At 38.3% G+C, this 20,980-nt stretch overlaps 2 protein-coding genes across 2 annotated transcripts in view; both read left to right on the top strand.

The window, feature by feature from the left end:
* ITGA1 (integrin subunit alpha 1) overlaps positions 1-4,077 on the top strand; it is an 80,199-nt gene extending 76,122 nt beyond the window's left edge. Inside the window, exon 30 of the mRNA XM_069880497.1 lies at positions 117-4,077. Coding sequence (XP_069736598.1) covers positions 117-161 — 45 coding nt within the window. The 3' untranslated portion in view covers positions 162-4,077. The remainder of the gene's footprint in view (positions 1-116) is intronic.
* Positions 4,078-12,460: 8,383 nt separating this feature from the next.
* ITGA2 (integrin subunit alpha 2) overlaps positions 12,461-20,980 on the top strand; it is a 69,402-nt gene continuing 60,882 nt past the window's right edge. Inside the window, exon 1 of the mRNA XM_069880496.1 lies at positions 12,461-12,529. Within this exon, the coding sequence (XP_069736597.1) occupies positions 12,496-12,529 (34 nt within the window). The 5' untranslated portion in view covers positions 12,461-12,495. The remainder of the gene's footprint in view (positions 12,530-20,980) is intronic.

Here is a 20,980-nt window from a genome sequence, read left to right as displayed (position 1 = left end):
GCCATTTTGGTGTACTGGAATTATTAAATTAGAAGTAAGAGTCAGCACGTTATTGGTACCAATAGGGTCATATGCTTTGAGCATATGCTTAGTCCCATTTTTTTTATTTTCTGCAGGCTGGATTTTTCAAGAGACCACTAAAGAAGAAAATGGAGAAATGAAGGGGAAAGAAAAAAAAAAAGCAGAAATTTTTTGCTCAGGTCTGCCTCAAAATATTACTGTAAAATTATAAACTTGGATATACATACAATGACCACAATGTTTTCTAAAATCTGGTGCATTAATAAAACAAGAAGCAGAACAAGAAGTTGCAAAGCAAGTACACGTAGGAATGAATGATGCAAAGGAAGAATAAACAGCCTTACGACTTTCTGTGATACTCAAGGACATACTTTTGAGTGTTTCTCATTTTCGGAGAGTTCAAAGATTCTAATGTTTAACATGAAAAATATGTAATCATATTTTTATATATCTATCTATGTGGCATCATTTTTCATTCCAAATTATTCAACAATTCAGCCTGTATGTATTAATCACAGTCTTTTCTATTACCTTATGATATGCAAAAGGAAAAAGCGTAATTTTCAAAATTTTCTCCTTACATCAGTTCTACGAGAGCAGATTGTCGCTTCATGAAATGGAACATGTAGACTCTGAGGATGCACCAAATACTTATGTAATCATTATTCAGAAGTTAGAAGCACCTGCAGAATTTTGAGTGAAAATTACTAAAACATCTTGGACTTCTCTTTCTGCTTACATTAGTGTGTCCAGCTGAACCCAGGATACTCCAGGAAAAAGATTTTTTATGGTTAAGTGAACCATAAAGGATTGATCTACTAAATTACATAACTGTTTGAACTTGAAAAAGATTTTTGGCAGGCCTAAAAGTGTATACAAGAAATATTCAAGCCCATCTGATTGCACACTGTACTCAAATAAGCAGGGACACAGTTGTATCTGCAAATTGAAATACCCATATTTATGCAGAAAGTGTTTAGAAGTACCCTGAAAGTTTGACACTTGCTGTATATCTTGGAGTAACCAGGAGGGTGCTTCATAAACTGTCACTGTAAATCTGTTGTGTAGCTATTTAATCCAGTGAGTTTAATGTGTACAAAATGATAATTAACAAAAGAGCACAGATAGGAAATGCAGCACTGGCAAGTTTCTTCTAGTATTATAAGACACGCCTCATCTTTGTTGCTTATGAGTTTGAGAAGTGATGAAGAATTTGCATACTAAATAAGCACTTAAGGAATTATGTTTATTTTATTTCAAAGATTAAAAGCTTTTGTGAAAATACACTGAAATCTAGATAGCAGAAGTTTCTTTTAAACTCATCTAGACTATTCAGTTTCTTCCTTTCTTTCACACACATTGCCTTCCATGAGGATCTCTCATTGGAGTTCTTGGGCTGTGCTTTTTCCTTGAGAGCTTACTATATGACTTGCAGCCACACAAAATTAACAGGAAAAAATTGAGATATGCTGGCATAGTGTGATCCTCATGAAAATGCTAAGGAGACGTACTAAGTTCTGTGAGACGTGCTTGTTTGCAGAAAAGCTTTGCCTTGCCAAGGAAGCCAAGAAAAGTTATTCCTCTTCTTGGTAGAAATGTCACTGAAATGAAAAGATATCATTGCAACTTTCCACAGGTTTTAACTTAGCACTGACTTTATAATAATAGCTTAAAAAGCAGTAAAATATTTTATGAAGATTTTTTCTTTAGGAATAGACCATAGGTTGGGTTGAACATGCTGAGAAGTACAACCCTTGAGTTATGCCAGAAGGTGCAAAAAATTATTAATTTATGGTTTAAAAATTTATTGCTGTCACTTTTAAGTCCTTTCTATTTGGTCCTTAAATTGGAGAGTGTAGTTATTGGGAAAGGCTCAGACTTGTGTGAATGCAGCAAGTAGAATTAAGTTTGAAAGTGTTTGCAATGTCTCCTTATGTCTGTGGAAATGTAGTTATGTCATAGCAACAGTCTGCTGAAGGTAGCAGCATGACTCAGAGTAGAGGGCAAAGCCCTCCATGGGAACAATGTGGGTGGCTGTGCCTTGTGGAGTCTGGGAGAGCCACCGAGTCAGTGGACTTGATTGCTGTGCTCATCTGCATGCCTGAAAGTGCATCCTCTCCAAAGGAGCATAAGGTGAGTTGCCTTGTTTCCAAGCACAGCAGGAAGACTTGAATGGAAGCAAAAAAAATGATGTGGAGGAGCTGTGGGTAAAACCCCTGCTTCATTCATCATGTGAGTTAAATAGTCCTCGAAGGAAAGCAAAAATCCATTTTTTGAACAGTGAAGACAAATTGATACTCACAGAGGTATTTTTGGTCCCGTGCAAGATGCAAGTTTTATTTTAATAAAATATGTGATTTTACCAATTTTTCGAAAGATTTAAATGGCACTTGCCATTGTAGCATCCAAATGCCTCATAATTGTAAATCTTTTTTCCTTATTTTATCTTTGTAAAAGCATAGTTGTGCTGTTATCCTATTATGGGCTTGTAATGGACAGAATTATGAATGAATTATGGCTCACCTATGGACACATAGAAACTCTGTGGTAGCAAAGGAAATACTTATTTTTTTTATTATTATTCATTCAGTTTCTTAATTATGAGGTCACTTTTCCTGGCTTCATGAAATTACTTACAGTTGTACAAGGCACACGTAATTTTTTGCAGCATACTTTTATTTAGCTAAGTGTCTTATTTTTTAGTTATGATAAGCTGTTAAGCAGAGTTGTTTTCCTTTTTTGATGACATTTCACGTCTTACTTTAAAGCACCAGCCTAACTGAAAATGCACAAGTCAATAGAATGGGCTATTTCCCAAGACAAAGGGAATAATAAAAACATAAGTATTCTATCAATGCAAAATGTGTTTGAGATCAGTGTTCCATTCTATTTAGACTTGCATTGCACTGTCAAAACAGCAATAAGTGTCATATAGCCACATTGCTTTCCTCTTTGTCCTGATGCTTTCTTCTTTTTCACATTTGTCCTGTTATCAGATTTTTCAACTACAATATGTATTTAAAACATAAATATGTAATGGGGATAGCACTATAGCACATTATTCTTACACAGGCTAAATTAGTAAAATCACTATTTTTATACATAAGACCCTTTCCACACAGCACTGACAGAGCAGTGTTTTACTGCTTTTCACTATATACAACAGAAAAGCCTACTGAAAGCAGTATTGCAAAGAACAGGAACATCTCACTGAAATCTGGCAGGCACAAAAACTGTGACAAAAACACATAATCTGTTTTGCTCCTATAAAAAACCACATTAATTTCATAATATGAGTCTAATAACTAACATGCTAAACATTTTTTGTTCAAATAAAAGCCTGTGAAAGTAATAATAATTTAAAATGGATGTATAACCAGTACTTAAGCAACAAAGGAATTCTGGCCCAGCTCAATTCCTAACTTCAGCACTGAAGTAGCTAATCATAGAGGAAATGAATCAGCTACGTTTCTAACGTGTAAAGATTCTCTAGAAAGGAGCATGAAACTTAAATCTTGGCTCATGCTTCAGTTTGAGGCTGTTCTAGAGATTGTTGACCCTGGCTGCTGTTTATATTCTTTGCTTCTCTGTTGTCACTTCAGGTTTGTATTAAGAGCTCTTTCTACAGACATCAACCCATCTGTCCTTATCCCTTACCTGAGCCCCTTAGTGCATATCCTGTGCTGAGCCATTTTAAGCATGATGTTCCTCTTCTGCAGAGCTTGAGTCAGAGGGATCCACCTTCAACTAGAGCCAAGGGTTTTCATCTCACTTGGCACCAAGAGACTGGAGTTAGGGTGACACTCATCTAATGAATTCCATATAGCCTAATTGTTTGAATTTCTTGAATTAACTAATGTATAGATTATGATCCTATTCAAAAATAAACGCAGAGCAAGATCGAATGTACTGTTGTTCATTATACCACTTCAGAGGAATAAGAGGGGATCTGCATCCTTTTTAAGAAAAACATAACATTCTGCACATTTTCTTTTTCCTGTAAAATTACTCCATGTGTTTTATTGATTAAAATAAAAAATAACTAAAGTCTAGTGAGCCTCCTTTGTGGTGTGTTTGCTTTTTATTTATGTAAGAATAATATAAAGGCATCTCAGTGCCTTTAAGAAAATAATCATTAAAAATTAGTGCATTAAAAAAAATAATGTAAAAATAATCGCTCTTGCACAGCATAACATCCAGGAAAGCCTGAATGTGAACAAGCTGTCAGAAGTATACTGTCATTAGTTGTATGGATTACTGAACTTGCAGCCACATTTGAAAGCTTTTCAGAGGACTGTATGACTTCCTAACACAACTTCGTTTTCATGACGTGACGGAGACTTTGAAGAAACATTCATTCATCTAACCATTCTTCCTATCCAGTGATTTTTTTTTGTACAACTTACTCCTGTTACTCAAGTAGTCTTTTGCCTTGCATAGCTGTAAATGATTCACATCACCTTTCTTAAAGCCTAGTAAACGTTTGTACCAAAACTTCCTAGAAGACAAAGTTTACATCATCTGTATCACAGTTAACTTTTAGAAACCATTTCAAAACATGTAATTACTTAACTGTTATCTCATCAGAGACTACTTGGATGGTGAATCACAATTCTCTAATAGCAACATCCTGTCTAGTCATAGGGGAGTGCTTACCAAATGTTCTACTCTGTCTATATCTGATCATTAGAATTTGCTGGACATTTTCCATGGAATTATTTCAATGAAAATCAGAAAAAAAAATCTATTTTTGTTTGTTTGCTTTAAATTGCTTTTAAATTGAATTAAAAAAGAACTAGAATCACTTTCTCATAGCAGCAAGTGTAATACTATGTATTATTTGCACAAAAACGGATTACAATTCATTGCAGTTCACAGAAGCAGCCTTAACACTTCACATCTCAAAAACAAAAGTTGTTCATCTAGTAAGTGTGGTCTAAGCTCTTTTAGTATGAAGAGTCATAAAGATTAAAGTACTGATGAAGTTTTAGTAACAATTGACTCATGGCACAGTTGAGACAGCACAACTGGATTCTGTTTAAAGAAGTGGATAGTAAGGTGAGTTATCCTCGATGCATCATGTATCAAATACAAAGACTGAGGTCTGACACCTCAGAGATACTGAACTTTGCTTACTGAGTCAAAAAAGGATGAGTAAAAGACGTTCAGAAAGATTTTTCTTCCAACTAAAGTACAGTGAGACATAGTGCTCCTTTACTGCTTATCCCCTCTCATGCACTTACTCTTCTGCCCTTCTCCTTTTCTCGGTGTTTAAAGTCTTCTCATAAAGGACAGACATTCCTCAAGGGCTCACTGAATGTTACACCTCCTAATGATTTTCAAAGAAATGGATGAGGGAGCAGCCCCATTCAAAGTGGATTGTACGTTTAGATCTAGCTTGACAGTTGTCTTGGGACACCTTGTCTTTCCCTTCACACACTCTGTTCATTTTGAGTGGTGGCCATGGTGAAATCCCACTTCTCAGTTATGGTTCAGGCCAACTTGGTACTGGAAGATAATATTCATTGCAAAGCTCCACACCTGCCCTATATCTTCTTGAGCATTATGTATGGTCCTTAAGGTCCTTAAGGCTTATTCATGTTAAGGGTGCCAGTGCTCTTCCTCCTATGGTAAACAAACAGGATCTTTCTCCCTCTAGTGAAAGTTACTTTTCATCTTCTCCCTTTACAGAGGCTTTTCATCTTATCAAAGCGGATAAGATGAGAACCAGAGGATCTCCTCGATCTTCCCTTAAAAGCATTTGAAGTTTTCCAATTTTGTGACAGTAGTCACAGTATAAGAAAAAAAATCATTAATTTTCTTTCCTTTTGAAGAATTGTATACACAAATCTTGCTGGGTATTCTCGTGGCCCAAATTAATAGCCATTAATAGTTCACTACATTGTTTGCAAACTCATAAAATCACACTGACAATAGCCTATTACTCTGCCTCAGCTGTTTTACAGTATGCCACACCAAAAGCTATCACATCTCAAGGTTCATAGGGTTCAGCTGAAACTTCCCACCTTCCTGTTAACTAGCAAAAAAACCCCAACAACCCAAAAAAACACCACAACAACAAACAACAGCAACAACAAACCAAACTTCTGGTGTTATTGATGCTGTAAATATTTTGGAACCTCAAAAATTACTGACCTTCTTTTTCCCATTTATTTGAAGGATCTCCCAAAATTACTTCAGTTTCTGGCCTACTTTATGTCATGGGTTTCCACTATCTGGAAAGATTTAGAAAGATCTCAACAAACAGCGATTAAAAAGTTTATTCAGAGAACAACATCTGTCTTATAAGATGATGCTGCAACACGGTTTGTCCCTTCATGCAAAGCACCTTCAGGTTTTATTCCATTCATTGAGGGCTGACTTCTTTGCCTCTCCAAGAGAATTCTTTTTATACGATAAATAATACTTCTGCAATCTCATAAGGGAAACTTTCGTACATACAGGCAACTAGACAACACTTGATTCTGTTACCACGTTTTCTTCTCCACCCAGCTGCATGATATTTAACATCTAACTCAGCATTTAGTAGCTAATGGTTGATACTGTAGCAATTGATCGGTTGAGAATAGGTCCAATTCAACAGTTATTCAAAAAGGTACTTTTTTATATGTATTCACTATTATTTTTTATTAGCTTCACATGTCTAAGCTGCAAATATAAGAAAGAAAAAAAGATTAAAAAAACAATAAAAAAGTAATGCATTAAGACTTAAAGTCCTTTTACCTAGTTAATGTAAAATTTTATTTGATTCAATGGGAATTTTTATGGTAATTAGGTTTACTAAATAATGCCTACCAAATGACTGAGCAACTTTTTCTAACAGACCTAGGTCTTCATTCCACAAACTGGAAAACAACTACTGTTTCCAAAATAGAAATGTTCAAAAATGTAAATAAAAGGATATGCTGAGGAGATAGATGTTCTCATCTTCTCACCATGTTCTCAAAACTCCTGTCTGAGACTATTTTTAAGATAGATACCCACTGTTTGTATAAGCTCAATTGGTTTTTGGATCTCTGTCAAGGTTAGTGCTTTGGTAAATGAGCTGAAGTTGCTACTGTAGCGCACCAGCTGCTGTAGAGAGCAAAAAACTATATAGTCTGCATTAGCAGGGTCCCCTATAGGGCCTCACTTCTGGGGGATCACAGGTGAATTGGAACATTTCTTTGCTGGTTACCTTATTTCCTGTTAATAGAATTTCCCCATAACAGACACAAGCTTTGCTCACCTGGAAAAAGAATTGGTAAAAATATGCATATGCTCTGTGCTAGGTAGGACATTGTTGAGTCAAAATAATGAGATACTGGTAAGTGTGTGCTGGTAAGTCTAGAGAAGGAAGCAGTGCTCTGCGTCAGGGGCAGGACTGAAAAGTGATGCAGCTATGTCTGAGGACATGACACATGCACTGTATGCCTTTTGAAAGTTGTGCTTTGGACCTTGACTTGAACATAAATTTCACATATATTTTTTAAATTATAGCCTCACTTTAAACAATATGAATATTATTCCTGCAGAACTGCTCATCAGATCAGAGCACTGGCATACTTGCCTTGCCTTGTAGTGATAAGGAGCATTAATCTACCTATGGCTGCTGTGTTTTCTCCCTAAACTCCTGACTTCTTCAAAATTCAGTCCTTCCAAGGTTCGCATTACCTGGTTAAGAAATGAAGTGCATGCTAACCCAGATGGACTTTCAAACATTTTGCCACAGCCTATGTTGCATCTTTGTGATATCTATTAGTCCCGGCCTGTTCATTTTTAACAGTTTTTTGTGGAAAACAGGTTACTTGGTTTAAAATTTTTACTCTGGGATGTCTTAGGTAACAAGGTAGGTAACTCTGGATCACTGTGTAACAAAACCAGCTTCCCAAAGTGGATTTGGATGATTCTTAGATGGTTTGAGATGCATGGGTGGGTAAAGAAGGCAACTCCATGGATTTAAACCAATCTTTCTTTTGTCTGCTTTTGCAACCCATCTGGAATTTCTTTTGTGCCTGTCCATCCTTATAGCTAAATCAATTGGCTACAAAACTATAAACTGGTACAACAGCAGAAACATACAAAAGAATCAATATTAGGTCAGGCTAAATTTCTATAAATTGGTCCAACAGCAGAAAGATGTAAAGGAATCAATAATAGGTCAGGCTAAATTTCTATGTTATACCAAGTCCTGGCTTGTGTCAGCCAAAGTAAATACTGTGGGACTAGCACATACAGGCAACCAGCTTCTCACAAACACTCTGCCAGCCTCCAGTTTTTCTGCAGCTCAAGGTCTTCAATGAATGTGAAAGTTTCAATGTGTTAAGCCATTCTGAGTGTATTTCTTTTCTCTGATCTCGATTGAGAACCCATTAACTTAAACGTCCACTGCCTACAGCACTGCTATCTGCACCTGTGCACTCCCTGAGAAAAGAATCACCATCTCCTGTTTTTGCTGATCTTCCTATGTGATATCTGCATCACACATCCCTTTCTCACATATTGTAAAAAACAGTGCCCTTTCCAGTACATATTTACTATGTTTTTTTAAAGACACTTATTTTCAAGAGAAAAAAGTCCTAATGTACCTAATTAGCCTTTGTATTGAAGCCATTCCCCATCTTCCTCGCTGTGTCAACTTTTTCTGATGCTACTGTAGCATTTCAAGATGATTGAATCAAAATTTTACCAAGTGGTAAAAACATGTGATTTGCTCAGTATCATAGTGAAGTCCTGTTTTATTCTTTACTCATAGCCTACATAATTCCTAAAATCTTATTTGTGCATTCTTTACATTTTTCAGTTTAATACCAAAACTAAATTATCACTGATATCTAAGCTAAATCCTCACAGCTAATTTTACATTTCCTTTTTAATTTTAGGTTTGGGGTTTTTTTAGTAGCTTATTCTTTTTTCCATCAGTACAACCCTTAGCATAACATTGGTGTGTCTGCCAAAACCAATAACTGATACTTGGTGGTCCCTTCCTCTAACATATTGTATCACAGTAGTAATCTGAAGCCATACAACTTGGCCTTCCAAATTCTAAAACCTTCGCAAGAGACTCTCCCAGAAACAAAATAACAAAAAACTCCTCAGTTTTGCTTACCACAGAGACTCTGAGTTTGTTGCCATTGCTCACAGGTGACATAGATGGAAATAAATGAACATTATGGGTTTTTTCTGAAACAGTTGGCATTAGTTGTACATTGTCGTCACATGAAAAAATAATATAACACACATTAGTTCTAAAATCCGACAATAGATCTGTTCATTAACTACATGTTCATAAGCACATCTTTAAAAAAAACCCGAATATTTGATCTGCATCTTCCCTCTGCAACTTTTCATTTTTCTTGCAAATGCAAAACCTATGGTGATCTTTTTGTAGTGGAACTAATCAAGCCACCTGCTTCCCACAGTCCTCACCACAAAGAAGAAAGTTTATTTGGACCTTGCCAACAAAATTGTTTCTTCCAGTGTGCAAGCAGTCCATATTTACATAGAAACAAGACTGAAACTCTGCAAACCAGCTCCACAGACGTGGCATTTTTGGCAAGTATCCTTGAGATTACTGGCAAGCAGACACAACAGGGCGCTACAAAATGCGTCATTAAACAATAAAGACATGTAGAGCAAAGGGTGTCCATTAGGGCCAATTTTAAACTGCAAAGATAAAGGACGTTAATCAAACTGTTCTCTGAATGACTTTTTTTTTAATCAGTGTAGGTGAACTAAAATAAAGAATATTTTTTCTACGTGTAAAACGGAATAGCTGAAGAGAGTAAAAGGTGTGAAAAAGTGCACAACAGAAAATGCTGTTTTCTATGATATACAATACATATTATCATATGGATTATATGAGAGTGTTGTTATCAAATGCCTTATAATGTATTTAAAACATAGGTATTAGTCTGAAGGAATATTTTTAAAGAATACAATAATTCTCACAGTATTTATTCTCCTATGATATCTTCTTTGTAGATACAGACAAATGTTGCCCTGAGAGACACCACCCTGGGAGGAAGCCTTAGCCTGTGAGAAAACATTTTTTAGCATTGTGACTGGATGAGAAAGAAAGTTTTGTATCCTTAGGGTATATTTATAATTAGAATGATGCGACTGAATAAAAGACATTGTTTCTCAGGAAACTGAGACATCTTAGTGTGCAGAGGTTATTCTAGGGTGGAGCAGAAGGGAATCCTACATTTATTTTGTCTATTAAGAAAGCATTTTTCTCTAAAGTGTGGATAGCTTTGTTATTGTGCTGTCATTAGTATCCATTAATTAATGTTCTTCTTCATCCCTGTTGGAAGTACAGATTTTCCTCCTTGTCCCAAAGCTGCATACATGTTTATACATTTAGTGCAGACAGGAAGAGAAGTAGCTAGACATGCTGATTCTGCCACTCTGTTCCTCTCTTGTGAGGCCTCATCTGGAGTACTGTGTCCAGTTCTGGAATCCTCAATGTAAGAAGGATACAGAACTGTTGGAACAGGTCCAGAGTAGGGCTACAAGGATGATCAAAGGGCTGGAGCACCTCCCATAGGAGGACAGGCTGAGAGAGTTGGGCTTGTTCAGCCTGGAGAACAAAAGGCTCTGAGGAGATCTTATAGTGACTTTCTAGTATCAGAAAGGAGCATACAAGAAAGCTAGAGAGGGTTTATTCATAAAAGCCTGTGGTGATAGGACAAGGGGGAATGGATATAAGATGGAGAAGGGCAGATATAGACTAGACATTAGGAAGAATTTCTTCACCATTGGAGTGGTGAGACACTGGCACAGGTTGCCGAGCAAAGCTGTGGCTGCCCCATTGCTGAAGCTGTTTAAGGCCAGGTTAGATGGGGCCGTGGGTAACCTGATCTAGTGGGATGTCCCTGTCCAAGGCAGGGAGGCTGGAACTGGGGTCTGTGCTGTCCCAATCACAATTTGTGGATCACACTTGCTATTAAAGCTGACTTTAGGTAGCTGCATCTTGAAGTGCCTGTTTGCAGGGCTCCTGTGACACCATGAAGAGGAAACCCATGGACTGCTCTGAGATCCATGAGTGACTCCTAGTAAAAACTTACTGAGGGCTTCAGAAGTCAGAAGTGACGGTGTCTTGGGAAGTGCTCATAGTGATTCTGTGTGCAAGTTCGTGCTTTAGGATAACATTCCCTGCGTCCTAAAGGACTAAATGCATGAAAGAAACTGATATGAGTTATAAAGGGACAGATCCCTGTTGTGCTTCCATCAATAATTTTCATGTCCTGGTAGAGATCTCTTGAACAACACTATGTCCATAAAGAACCACTGTCGAAGTAAATAACTTGCTGACAATCCCACTTGTTGACGTGCTTCCCCATTTTAACTAACAGTTCTGATTCAGATTATTAAAAAGAAACAAGAAACTAATAGAACACATGTACTTTTATAGTAATCCTGAAATAAAAGCTATGGTCTGTGTCATGCCAAAAGGACCATGACCTAGATGCTGAGAAGAGGGAAGGAAGGAAGAATTTCTATTTCAATTTTCCAGACACATTGCCTTTTTCATTACACAATGTTAATGCCAAAAAGTTCAGAATTATTCAGCAAAAGTCATTGTCACAAAACAGAATATATCCCATGTGAAAAGGTGGTGCCACAGACTTTGATATTTACCAAAACTTTGGGATAGGGAGAATTAACGAGTCTAAAATACTCTGAATACACAGTGTTCAAAGTGTGCCAATAAGGCTTGATATTCTGAAAGCTGCACAGCACACGGGTATCCTGCACTTTGCACTTCTCTGTGATTTCTTAGCAAGTTGCAATCCTCCAATCTTTGTTTTTACTGGCTTCAATTCATGTTGTGTCTTGGGATACTGGCGTGGCAACTGAGCCAACATAGGTAGTATTTTGCACAGGCAACACATCCTCACTGTCGTTGCCAACTTCAGATCAGTGGTGTGGCACCTCTCCTGGATCCTAGTGCACTCCTGCATAGCCGAGGGCATATGATGCAGGAATTTCATTTAAAGGGGAAGATAAAGACTTAAAGTCACCAAAGGAGCAATTTAATATCTGAGGACAGTTGCCTTATGCTGTTAGAGAAATCCACGATTTACCATGATTCTGCTTTTTCTCGCCCCAAAGCTGGGGAAGAGCCATCCCAAAGGTGGGGAAGAGCCATCCCAAAGCTGGGGAAGAGGCATCCCCAAAGCTGGGGGAGAGGCACCCGCAGCATCGTCTCGGGGTACCCCTCGCTCCGCAGGGACGGGGAGCAGCGCGCACCCCGGGACCGAAACCAGGTCAGAGCCGAGAGGGACAACGCGGGGGAACGGCGGCTGCGGGGGATGGGGACCTGGCTCCGGCCGCAGGGGGCGTGGAGCAGGAGCAGGAGGAGGAGGAGGAGGAAGAGGAGGAGGGATATTTCGGGGCGGCGAGGAGCAGGTGGCGCTCACTGCTGGGCTGGGAAGGAGCCAGCTCGGGAACGGGGGGGACCGCGACACCATGGGCTCTGCGGCCGCGCTGCTCCTCGCTGTCGGTAGGTCTGTCTGTCTGGCTTTCTGTCTGTCTGTCTCTCTCCCAGCTCTGGGGCGCTGCGGGGCCGGGGATGGTCCGAGCTGCGGGCTCCTCCGTGGTCTCTGGGTGTCTGCGGAGCTTTTTAAAGCGAGTTAATCCCCGAAACTCCTGGGTTGGCGTGGAGTTCACCATCCCATCAAGTGGAGCGTGTGCTCGCCGGGGGGTGTGGGTGCAGTTTGCTGCGTGATTTGACCGTGAAATGGTGATAAAGTTTTGATTTGGGTTTTTTTTTTAAGAGGGGAGATTATATTCTTCATTGTGAATGCTGTTCCTAATTTGCAAGAGTTCTCTAGGTCTGTTCCTGCCCCGTTGGACAGATGTCCCTCCTTGGAAAAGGACAGGGAAACTTGAATCTTCTCCCTCTTCTCTTGGCTGACTAAATTACCATTACTTTTATTTTCCTGGGAACTCTGGGACATCATATTCACTTGCCATGAGTGAATTCCCAAGCACGTTCAGAGTATTAATATTTCTGTATACTCTCACAAACCCTTAATTAGTAAGTTGCTGAAGAAGCAGCATAAAAACGGGTTTTCATTCATGAGCTGTTCCAACTTGTTCCTTCAGTAACTATGGCAAACTGCAGTGGAATGTGCGGCTGCAGGGTATGAAATCAAATGCAAAAATATTAACGTGTGATGAGATATGCAGTATACAAACTCACGGGTCGTTTTTTTAGAAAAAGAAAAATACTTTGAAGTATCAGAGGGCTGAACATTCACTCTGCAGTTTTGCTGAATCCATCCTTTATTCTCCTAGTCACAGTCACTGCACATCAAGACATCAACATACCCACCCAGTAATTCATGCGTTCTTAGGACTTAACAAAAATTTGTAGATTGGAGCTGAAAGCAGAAGATAAAGACTGTGAGAGGAGGATTTCCCTGGCAATGAGACTGACAGAAATGGGATATGTCTACTTTGTTCAGGCACTATCGATGATTTATCTTCATTTATACAGTTGAAAGCTGGCAGAATTCTGATTTCAGATGTGTGTGACATTTGAAGTTAGTGGATGTAATTGCTGAGTTAATACTCACATAGGCTGTTTTGATCTTCTAGAAGTAGCAAGAAAAAAGAAGTTTCATGATGGGAGCATTTTCCGTGAATGATGTGGAGTCCTGCTGTGGTGGTACTGTTGTAGCTCTCCCATAATTATTTTTGGATCGATTGAATTCTAATGAACTGCTTTCTTTTCAAAGACCGTATTCTTGAATTTAATTGGGTTAGCTTAGTGGAATTAGCCAATACTTCAGGAAAATATTCTGAGTTTATTTTAAACTTGATTTTAAGTCAGTACACAAATTATTAGCTAGATTAAATGGACCACATAGGTGTATGGTTGCTTTGTGTCTTCAAATTCAACTAGAAGTAATGCAACGGTTGGTAAAGATGTGGGTTATTCATTGCTGTTATGTAATTTCGTGTTTCCAAAGTCATGAAGAGGAAATTAAAGGAATAGAAATGCAACAGAACTAACATTTTGATAAGACTTTGCTACTACTTTGTTACCCATTGACCAAAAAGTGTAAAGCACACATAAGTGGTTTATAACAAAAGGGATAACAATAAGCAAAGGATTTGATAGGGTAACCTATGCAATTAAGCCTGATGCTTTCTGTTGTAACACAAAGCTCTTAGCTACTTATACGTTTGCCACATATAGTTCTTTAAATTTACATTTTGAGTATCCATTTCTTCATTAGCTTGTTCTTGAAAATCAGAAAATAGTCCAGATCTTTGTGTGACCCAAGCCAGTGGAAAGTACAGTAGTTTTTCTGAGCTCAGTTCTGGTAACATTTTCTTTGGAAAACACTAGTGCTGTCATGCTTCAGAGGAGATATTTGAAATTTGGCAGGAAGGTGCTATTTGCATCACCTTGAAAATCTACCTAAATGTTGCCAAGTAACAAATCTTAAGAAAACTGCATTCCTCTAGAAAGAAGTCTGGGTTTATCTGCTTGAGTTCTGTCATAAAAACTGACATAAATTCTGTCCATCCTTGGTGTGGAGCTCAGTCAGACTTCCTCTGCTGTTGGAATTGCAGTAGTAGCTGTTTCTGTGTGAGGTCTAGGTCTAATATGCAAACACAGAAACTCTCTCATGTTATTTGCTGTTTTTACAGCAATCTGCATTGTTGTTTGAGGCGTCCTGCTTTCCAGTTTGCTTTTGGATCCTGGTCTGCTGATTGTACTGTGTGCTCTTAGTTGGTTCCTGGGTGAATAGGCTTGTTCTCCCTTTTCATGAGAATTGTTTGCTTCAGAGTCTGTTCTAGACTGATAGTGTTGGAGGACCATGCCAAGCAGAGGACATCAAATGTATTGTGCCCCAACCAATACTATTTCTGCAGGACTTCACATTCAAACCCACCCCATGCCTTCTTCCTGCACCTCTGGATGTGAATGGTATAACTCTGATATGTTCTTAAAATCCATACTCTGTGAAGCACATACACCTCATGCTATTTAACTGTGAAGTGAAAAATCACGGCTAAATAGAGTTATGCATTTTGGTCCACAGATGTCTCGTTTGAGGACCACTAGCAGCCCTATCTGAAATTAGGAAGGGGGGTTACTCTGAAACTTAAGGTAGAATACAAAATTTCAAAGTGTAACCCCTTCTCTGTATGTATTATATATTTATGCGTTATGCATTTGTGTATTTTTGACCCTTGCTGATGAAAAACATGCTGTTGTCTTGGAGACCTGGTTGGCAAGGGGCTTTAGAGCTGTGTAGAGGGATAGGAGAGGACCCCACTGACATACTCTTTTTTTATTTACATCACTTTTTAGAACTAGGTTGAAAGTTGTCATAGAAAAACAGAGTTTAACATGAAAGAGTTGGGAAATGTCTGAAATAAGTTAACTGCCTGGATTTGTCCCTTCTGCACATGGGTGCATCATGTTGTCCCTTTGGTCCACGTGTACAGCCTAGCTGCTCTCACTGCAGGTGGACAGAGGAAGATCGTGTGATCAGAGAAGAGACTGGGAATCCCACCTTGCTTAGTTTTGAAATTAGAAGGTGCTCTATGAATGAGGAAGAATAGTTGGATGAAGAGATAGGATTCCTCCCTGCCCCCCTGGTGCAAAATTGGATTCTTTTTCTCCTTTTTTGTTACAAAAGCTGAGTGCAATTTCAGGCGAGTCATTTAAATCAAATATTTGACACGTGGTTGGAGCTTTTGTGTTCCTCTCTTTCTCTTTGCTCAGCCAGGGGTTCTCAAAACTGGAGCTGCATTTTCACGATCTGGTTAAGCTGACCTCAATGTGGGGTGGACACCGAGGGACATTTTGTCCATTGCTGATTGCATGTTCTCACCAGTTTCCCTGTGCTGCCACTGGGGCGTGGACTGGGGAACAGGTTAGGGATCCATTTGCCTGAATAATTTTTTCCACTTTTTTAGGCCAAGTCAGTTTTGTAGATGAGCTGAACTGATCCTGTTCACTTGAGCAATTTATTTAAGTGTTAGCACTGGCACAGGAGACGTTCAGAACTCACGGCCAGAGGAGGGAGGGGAGACGGAAAAGTCCCTTTCACTGGTAGCTAGTACTTCCACTGTCTTGAGCTCATTGTGAAAATGCATCTTGAAATATAAAACTGCTGTGTATTCACAGCTGTGAATGAGGTCAATGGAAATTGTATTTTGAATGTGCTAAGTATTCTGAAAAAAAAAAAAAAGATTTTAGCAGCATCACTAGATATCCAAAAGTGGTAAGTACTTTTGACTATATTTTTTTAAATGAGGTTGCAGATGATCTCATTCCAATTGAGTGTTGAGAAGTAAATTCTATCACATCCAAATACGTAGATAGTTATAGTCAAGATACGTGCAGATGAATCCAAAAGGAAGCTGATGTGCTAATTAAGTAGACATAAAAAGTACAAGGCAGTGTACTGAGTAGCAGGGACTAAACTGATAACAGAACAGCAAGTGAAAATTGCACTTTTTGTGCAATAAATTAAGCCAGAAGGCCAGCTGAAAATGCAGTGTATGATTATAAAACACATGCATACATAGCAACTTAAAGCTGTACAACCTGTCTTAATTTTTGCCTTTCTCTTGCTTTGTGATTATTTTTTTGTTACCTTACTGTTTTATTACGTTATTTGTGAGTAATGTTAATGTTACAAATCATTCTAAAACCTGGAGATTGCTTGAAAACAAAACCCAGATGTGAACTGGTTTTAAACTAAAACTATCTCTAGCTTTTTTCTACTTTAAGAGAGTTTGACAGTAGTAGGAGCGGTATTATATATTATTTTTGGAGTTTTGCCTTTCACAGCATTGCACGTTGAAGTAAGGCTTCATTCATATTATATTGCAGGACTTGTATTTTGTCCAAATGATGTTTGTTTTAGAAAGCACAAATGGTATTACTATCACACACCTAAACACATTAAGAGTTAATATTTATTTGTGCATAATTCGGGCAAAATAAACATGAGACCTTACTAACAAGTTTTAAATATGTGCTGTCTGGCTCTGGAACAATTTTCAAATTGTTCTTTGATTTTTTGATTCAGTGACACCAAATTTTTATTTAAGAAGCCAAAGAAGTAAAAGGACTGATATTCCTAGGTTTTATTGTGTTTCTTAGTCACTATGTAAATGTTAACTAGTGTGGTCTTTGTTTACTATTGTTAATTTTGAATTAATTAAAGTTGGGTTTTTCATTTTCTTCATGTAATGTATATTCATGAGGGTTAATAACTAGATCTGCCAATGTAAGGGCTTAAAGTCTGAACAGCTAAATGTGAGTAAAATACTTTTTTATTCAGGGTCAATACGGGTAAAAGGGAGTTTATACATCTGCAGATGAGTAAAGCAAGTAATTTTCCCCAGCAGAAATCCTGGGCAATTTCTATCCAGTGTTGTTATTTTCATTTAAAGGTTTCCTTTGTTAGGCTCTGTGCAGGCTGATTCCCATTTCCATGGTGACCGTGCCGAAATGCAGACAGGACACAGGCTGGATTCTCATCGGCATAGCCATGCACTTGCATACCAACACACGTTATCTGCCTGGCTTAGGACATTTCCATTAGCAGTTTTAATGTTTGGGACTCCTTTTTCACATAATGATCTCTGGCCCTGTGATGCTGCACTGTGTTAGGATTTCAGATGCTGTACAGTGAGAGAAAGCAAATTGATAAGCTAATTTTTTGGGTAAATAAATTTGCTGTACTGTTCCCATTCCAATTAGTCAAGGACATCAGAGAACTGTCTCAGACTTGTTTTTCATTTCTGTTAAAAAAGATAATGGAGAAACGTTTTTATTTATAAACCTTTGGGTGGAAGAGTGACGCATAGCTGTGCTATATAGTTCTGTGAACATACCACCCTCCCGAGACACTGATAAAAGGATAGTAAAAATAAATGAATGTGAATTAGACAGGATAAATGGGGCTTTCTGTCTATATTAGCTGAGTGTGAGTGTGTATCCCTGTAAAGCAATACGTGATAATGTTCTTCCTGCTCATGTTGCACTCATTTTCTGGAGGTGGAGAATACTAAAGGCATCTACTAGAGTCAACGTAAGCTCTGTGAGCATTTTCAATGCTTCCAGATCAGACTGGGAGTTCTGAATTACCAAATAAAATCAATATTCGAAGTGCTAGTAATTGTTATTTTTAACTAGTCCCTCAATGGCATTTTGGGATCTGCAGAGGACTAAGTTATTTTTATTTTCTCATGAAGATGCATATTCCTTAAAAAAATCAATGAAATTTGCATATTATTCAGGATTTTAAAACAGAATTGTACAGGCAGAGAAGAAAAATCAACACAGACTCTTTGAATGCAGGACAAGCAAAGGTATTTTGTGTCTGCTGAATGGCATCTGCATGGTTGAATGTCACACATGATGAATGTCACAGATTCTTTTGTTCCTTTCAAATTACTACTAGACAGGATGAAGAGCTTGGAAGTTATGCACAGATCTGGTGAAACTCTGTTGCCTTATTCCTGATTTATTTTCCCCTTTGAATCCTCATTGTTTTTTTCAATCATACAAATCTCCTTGGCTAATGAAGTTGGTTATTTCTAAAGATCAGATAATAAAAAAAACTGAGGAAAATTACTGTTATGAACACACTTTTGGAAGGGACTGTATCACAGAATGGAAATAACTAAGGGAATAATGGGTTTTGAGGATGGGGTGGTGGTAGGGAAAGATTAAATTAGGTTTTCATCTTTCACCCATCTGCCCGTCTAGCTATCTGTCTCAAATGTAAGTGACCCTTAAGCAAGAAGGCTGGCAGCAGCATGCTGCAATGAGGAAAGTAAAACACCGAAGAATCCCCTTGATAGGCACCTGCCTGAAGCAGAAGCAAGTCGGGTATCTTTTCCCCCAGCAACTACTGTGTCCTAGATGTTTACCAATCGTTGCAATGGTGGGTGTGTGACTCAAATGTTTCTGTGTCTGTATCCTTATTTACATTTTCTGTCTTAGGAGAATAGTAATTGCTAACTGAAGAAAGGCACTATGTTTTATTAAATACTTCTTTGTGAATTCTACTTTAACTATTTAATAAGACAATAAGAGTAGTTCTCTAACAATGAGCATGAGAGCAATTTAATCCACTATTCCTACTGTGTAGTATATAATTCAGTTATCTTTATGTGCAGTACTTCACATATAGAACTGGTTGGATTTATAGACGTTAAACTGTGATCTAGCTGAAATTTCTCAGATGGAGAACTTATCTAAACTTTCCTAAGCAGAAAAAATTTAAGTGGCCTGACACTTCATCTAACTATGCCCACCTTATAGAGTTCCCATTTAAATATTTCTGAAATACAAATAGGTCAAATTTAGAATAGCAGAAATTACTGAAAATTAAGTAGCTCTCTTATTTTGATGGGTGAAACAACAAAGAGAAAAAATCCAGCAGCACTGCTTGGATAGCAGTCCTTTGGTAGCTCTACTAATAGTAGTTACCTATATGACTGTAGGCAAATATCCTTTCATTTCACTGTTTCTACCCTCTTTTTTTGGTTTTTTTTTTTTTTGTTTTCTTTTCCAAAACTCCCAAAGCCAGTTCATCATATCGAACAGTAGAAATATACTTCAAGAGTCTTGGGAGTTGTCTTTCTGAGAAGTTGACATTAACAATAGACTTTACTCTGTGAAGACAAAAAGCAACTGTTCTGCTTTTGTGGAAGCAAGTATTATCTCCAGAAAACTCTTCTTAAATGTACCTGGGCCCTTCTCACTGAACCTGAAATGTACAATGGCTGCATTTCACCAAAAAGATAGGTTTTTTGTGAACTCTGACTAGAGATAGCCTGTCACCTACCTGACCACAAGCATCTGGATACACCAAAGTCTGGTGTGCAGACTGAGGGCTGAGAGAGTGCATGTTGCAGCCCCACATCACCTGGAGTCTTGTCACCCTGCCCCAGCATGAAGTGTTAGGTGCCTTGGACTCAGCAGAGACATTTAGGTGCTTTTAAAGTGCACTAAAAATATTTGCTTGCAAAGCAGGAAGGCTCCTGCAGTTAACCAGTGGGCTGAAAGGAGTGTTTGAATGCCATCCTTCACCGGTACCTGCATGAAGTGCCTCCTTCCCCTGAGGTCAAGAGTAGGGAAGGATTTCAGGATTTAGGTGTCTAGATCAGCATTTTTTCCAAGAAGTAGCTGCCTGAGAAGTGATGATAATAGTCACCTGGGAAACATGAACATATTTCTCCCTTGAGGCTCATGGAGATGTAGACTCTCCTCTCAAACTTTTCCAGAAGCATCTTTGCTTTCAGGCAATAAAGTAGTCAGAGAAGCTCCATACATCTGCTGTTGAAACCTGGCCTCGGCTTATCCTGGGATGCATATTCATGTTCCCAGGCAGACAAGCAAAGACACATCTTGCCCATGGCCATGCATCTGGGGCACTTGGCTGGGAAGAGAAGGGTTCTGAGTTGGCCCTTTTGGACCACTTATGCAATCCACATTTGGTAAATAAGCAGTTCAAGAAATTAAGTTATTTAGTTAAATAATTTAATTGTTTAAAGCAGAAATTATTTAATCAGAAAATATTCACTGCCTCTGACCACAAAATCAGTAGGCCTACAGCAGAGTGGGAAACATTGCTCTTAAATAGGGGTACTTCTACAGCTGAAAAAATTCTAAATTTTTATGCAACTTTGGGCTGTGGAACTTAGGTGACAGGTGATTTTAAGATCATTCTTGGTTAAGTAGGTGCTCAAGTCTGGGCTTTCTGGGTTGTTTTCCTCATTTTAATAAGCCCAAATTTTGGCTATGCCCTAGTTGGTACTAGAATCGATCATTTCAGTGTGCATTAAGGAGAAATTTCAGATGACCGTTCAGGTTGTCAGGCCATTACAACCAGGGAGAGAAATAGTCTGTAAGTCTGCTAAGGGAAAACAAAAGTTCTGATAATTATAGTTCTTCCAACTATTG

The sequence above is a fragment of the Phaenicophaeus curvirostris genome, chromosome Z, assembly GCF_032191515.1.
Source record: "Phaenicophaeus curvirostris isolate KB17595 chromosome Z, BPBGC_Pcur_1.0, whole genome shotgun sequence".
NCBI lineage: Eukaryota > Metazoa > Chordata > Aves > Cuculiformes > Cuculidae > Phaenicophaeus > Phaenicophaeus curvirostris.
The sequence above is the reverse complement of the archived record's forward strand: the minus strand, read 5'-3'. Positions and strand labels throughout refer to the sequence as shown.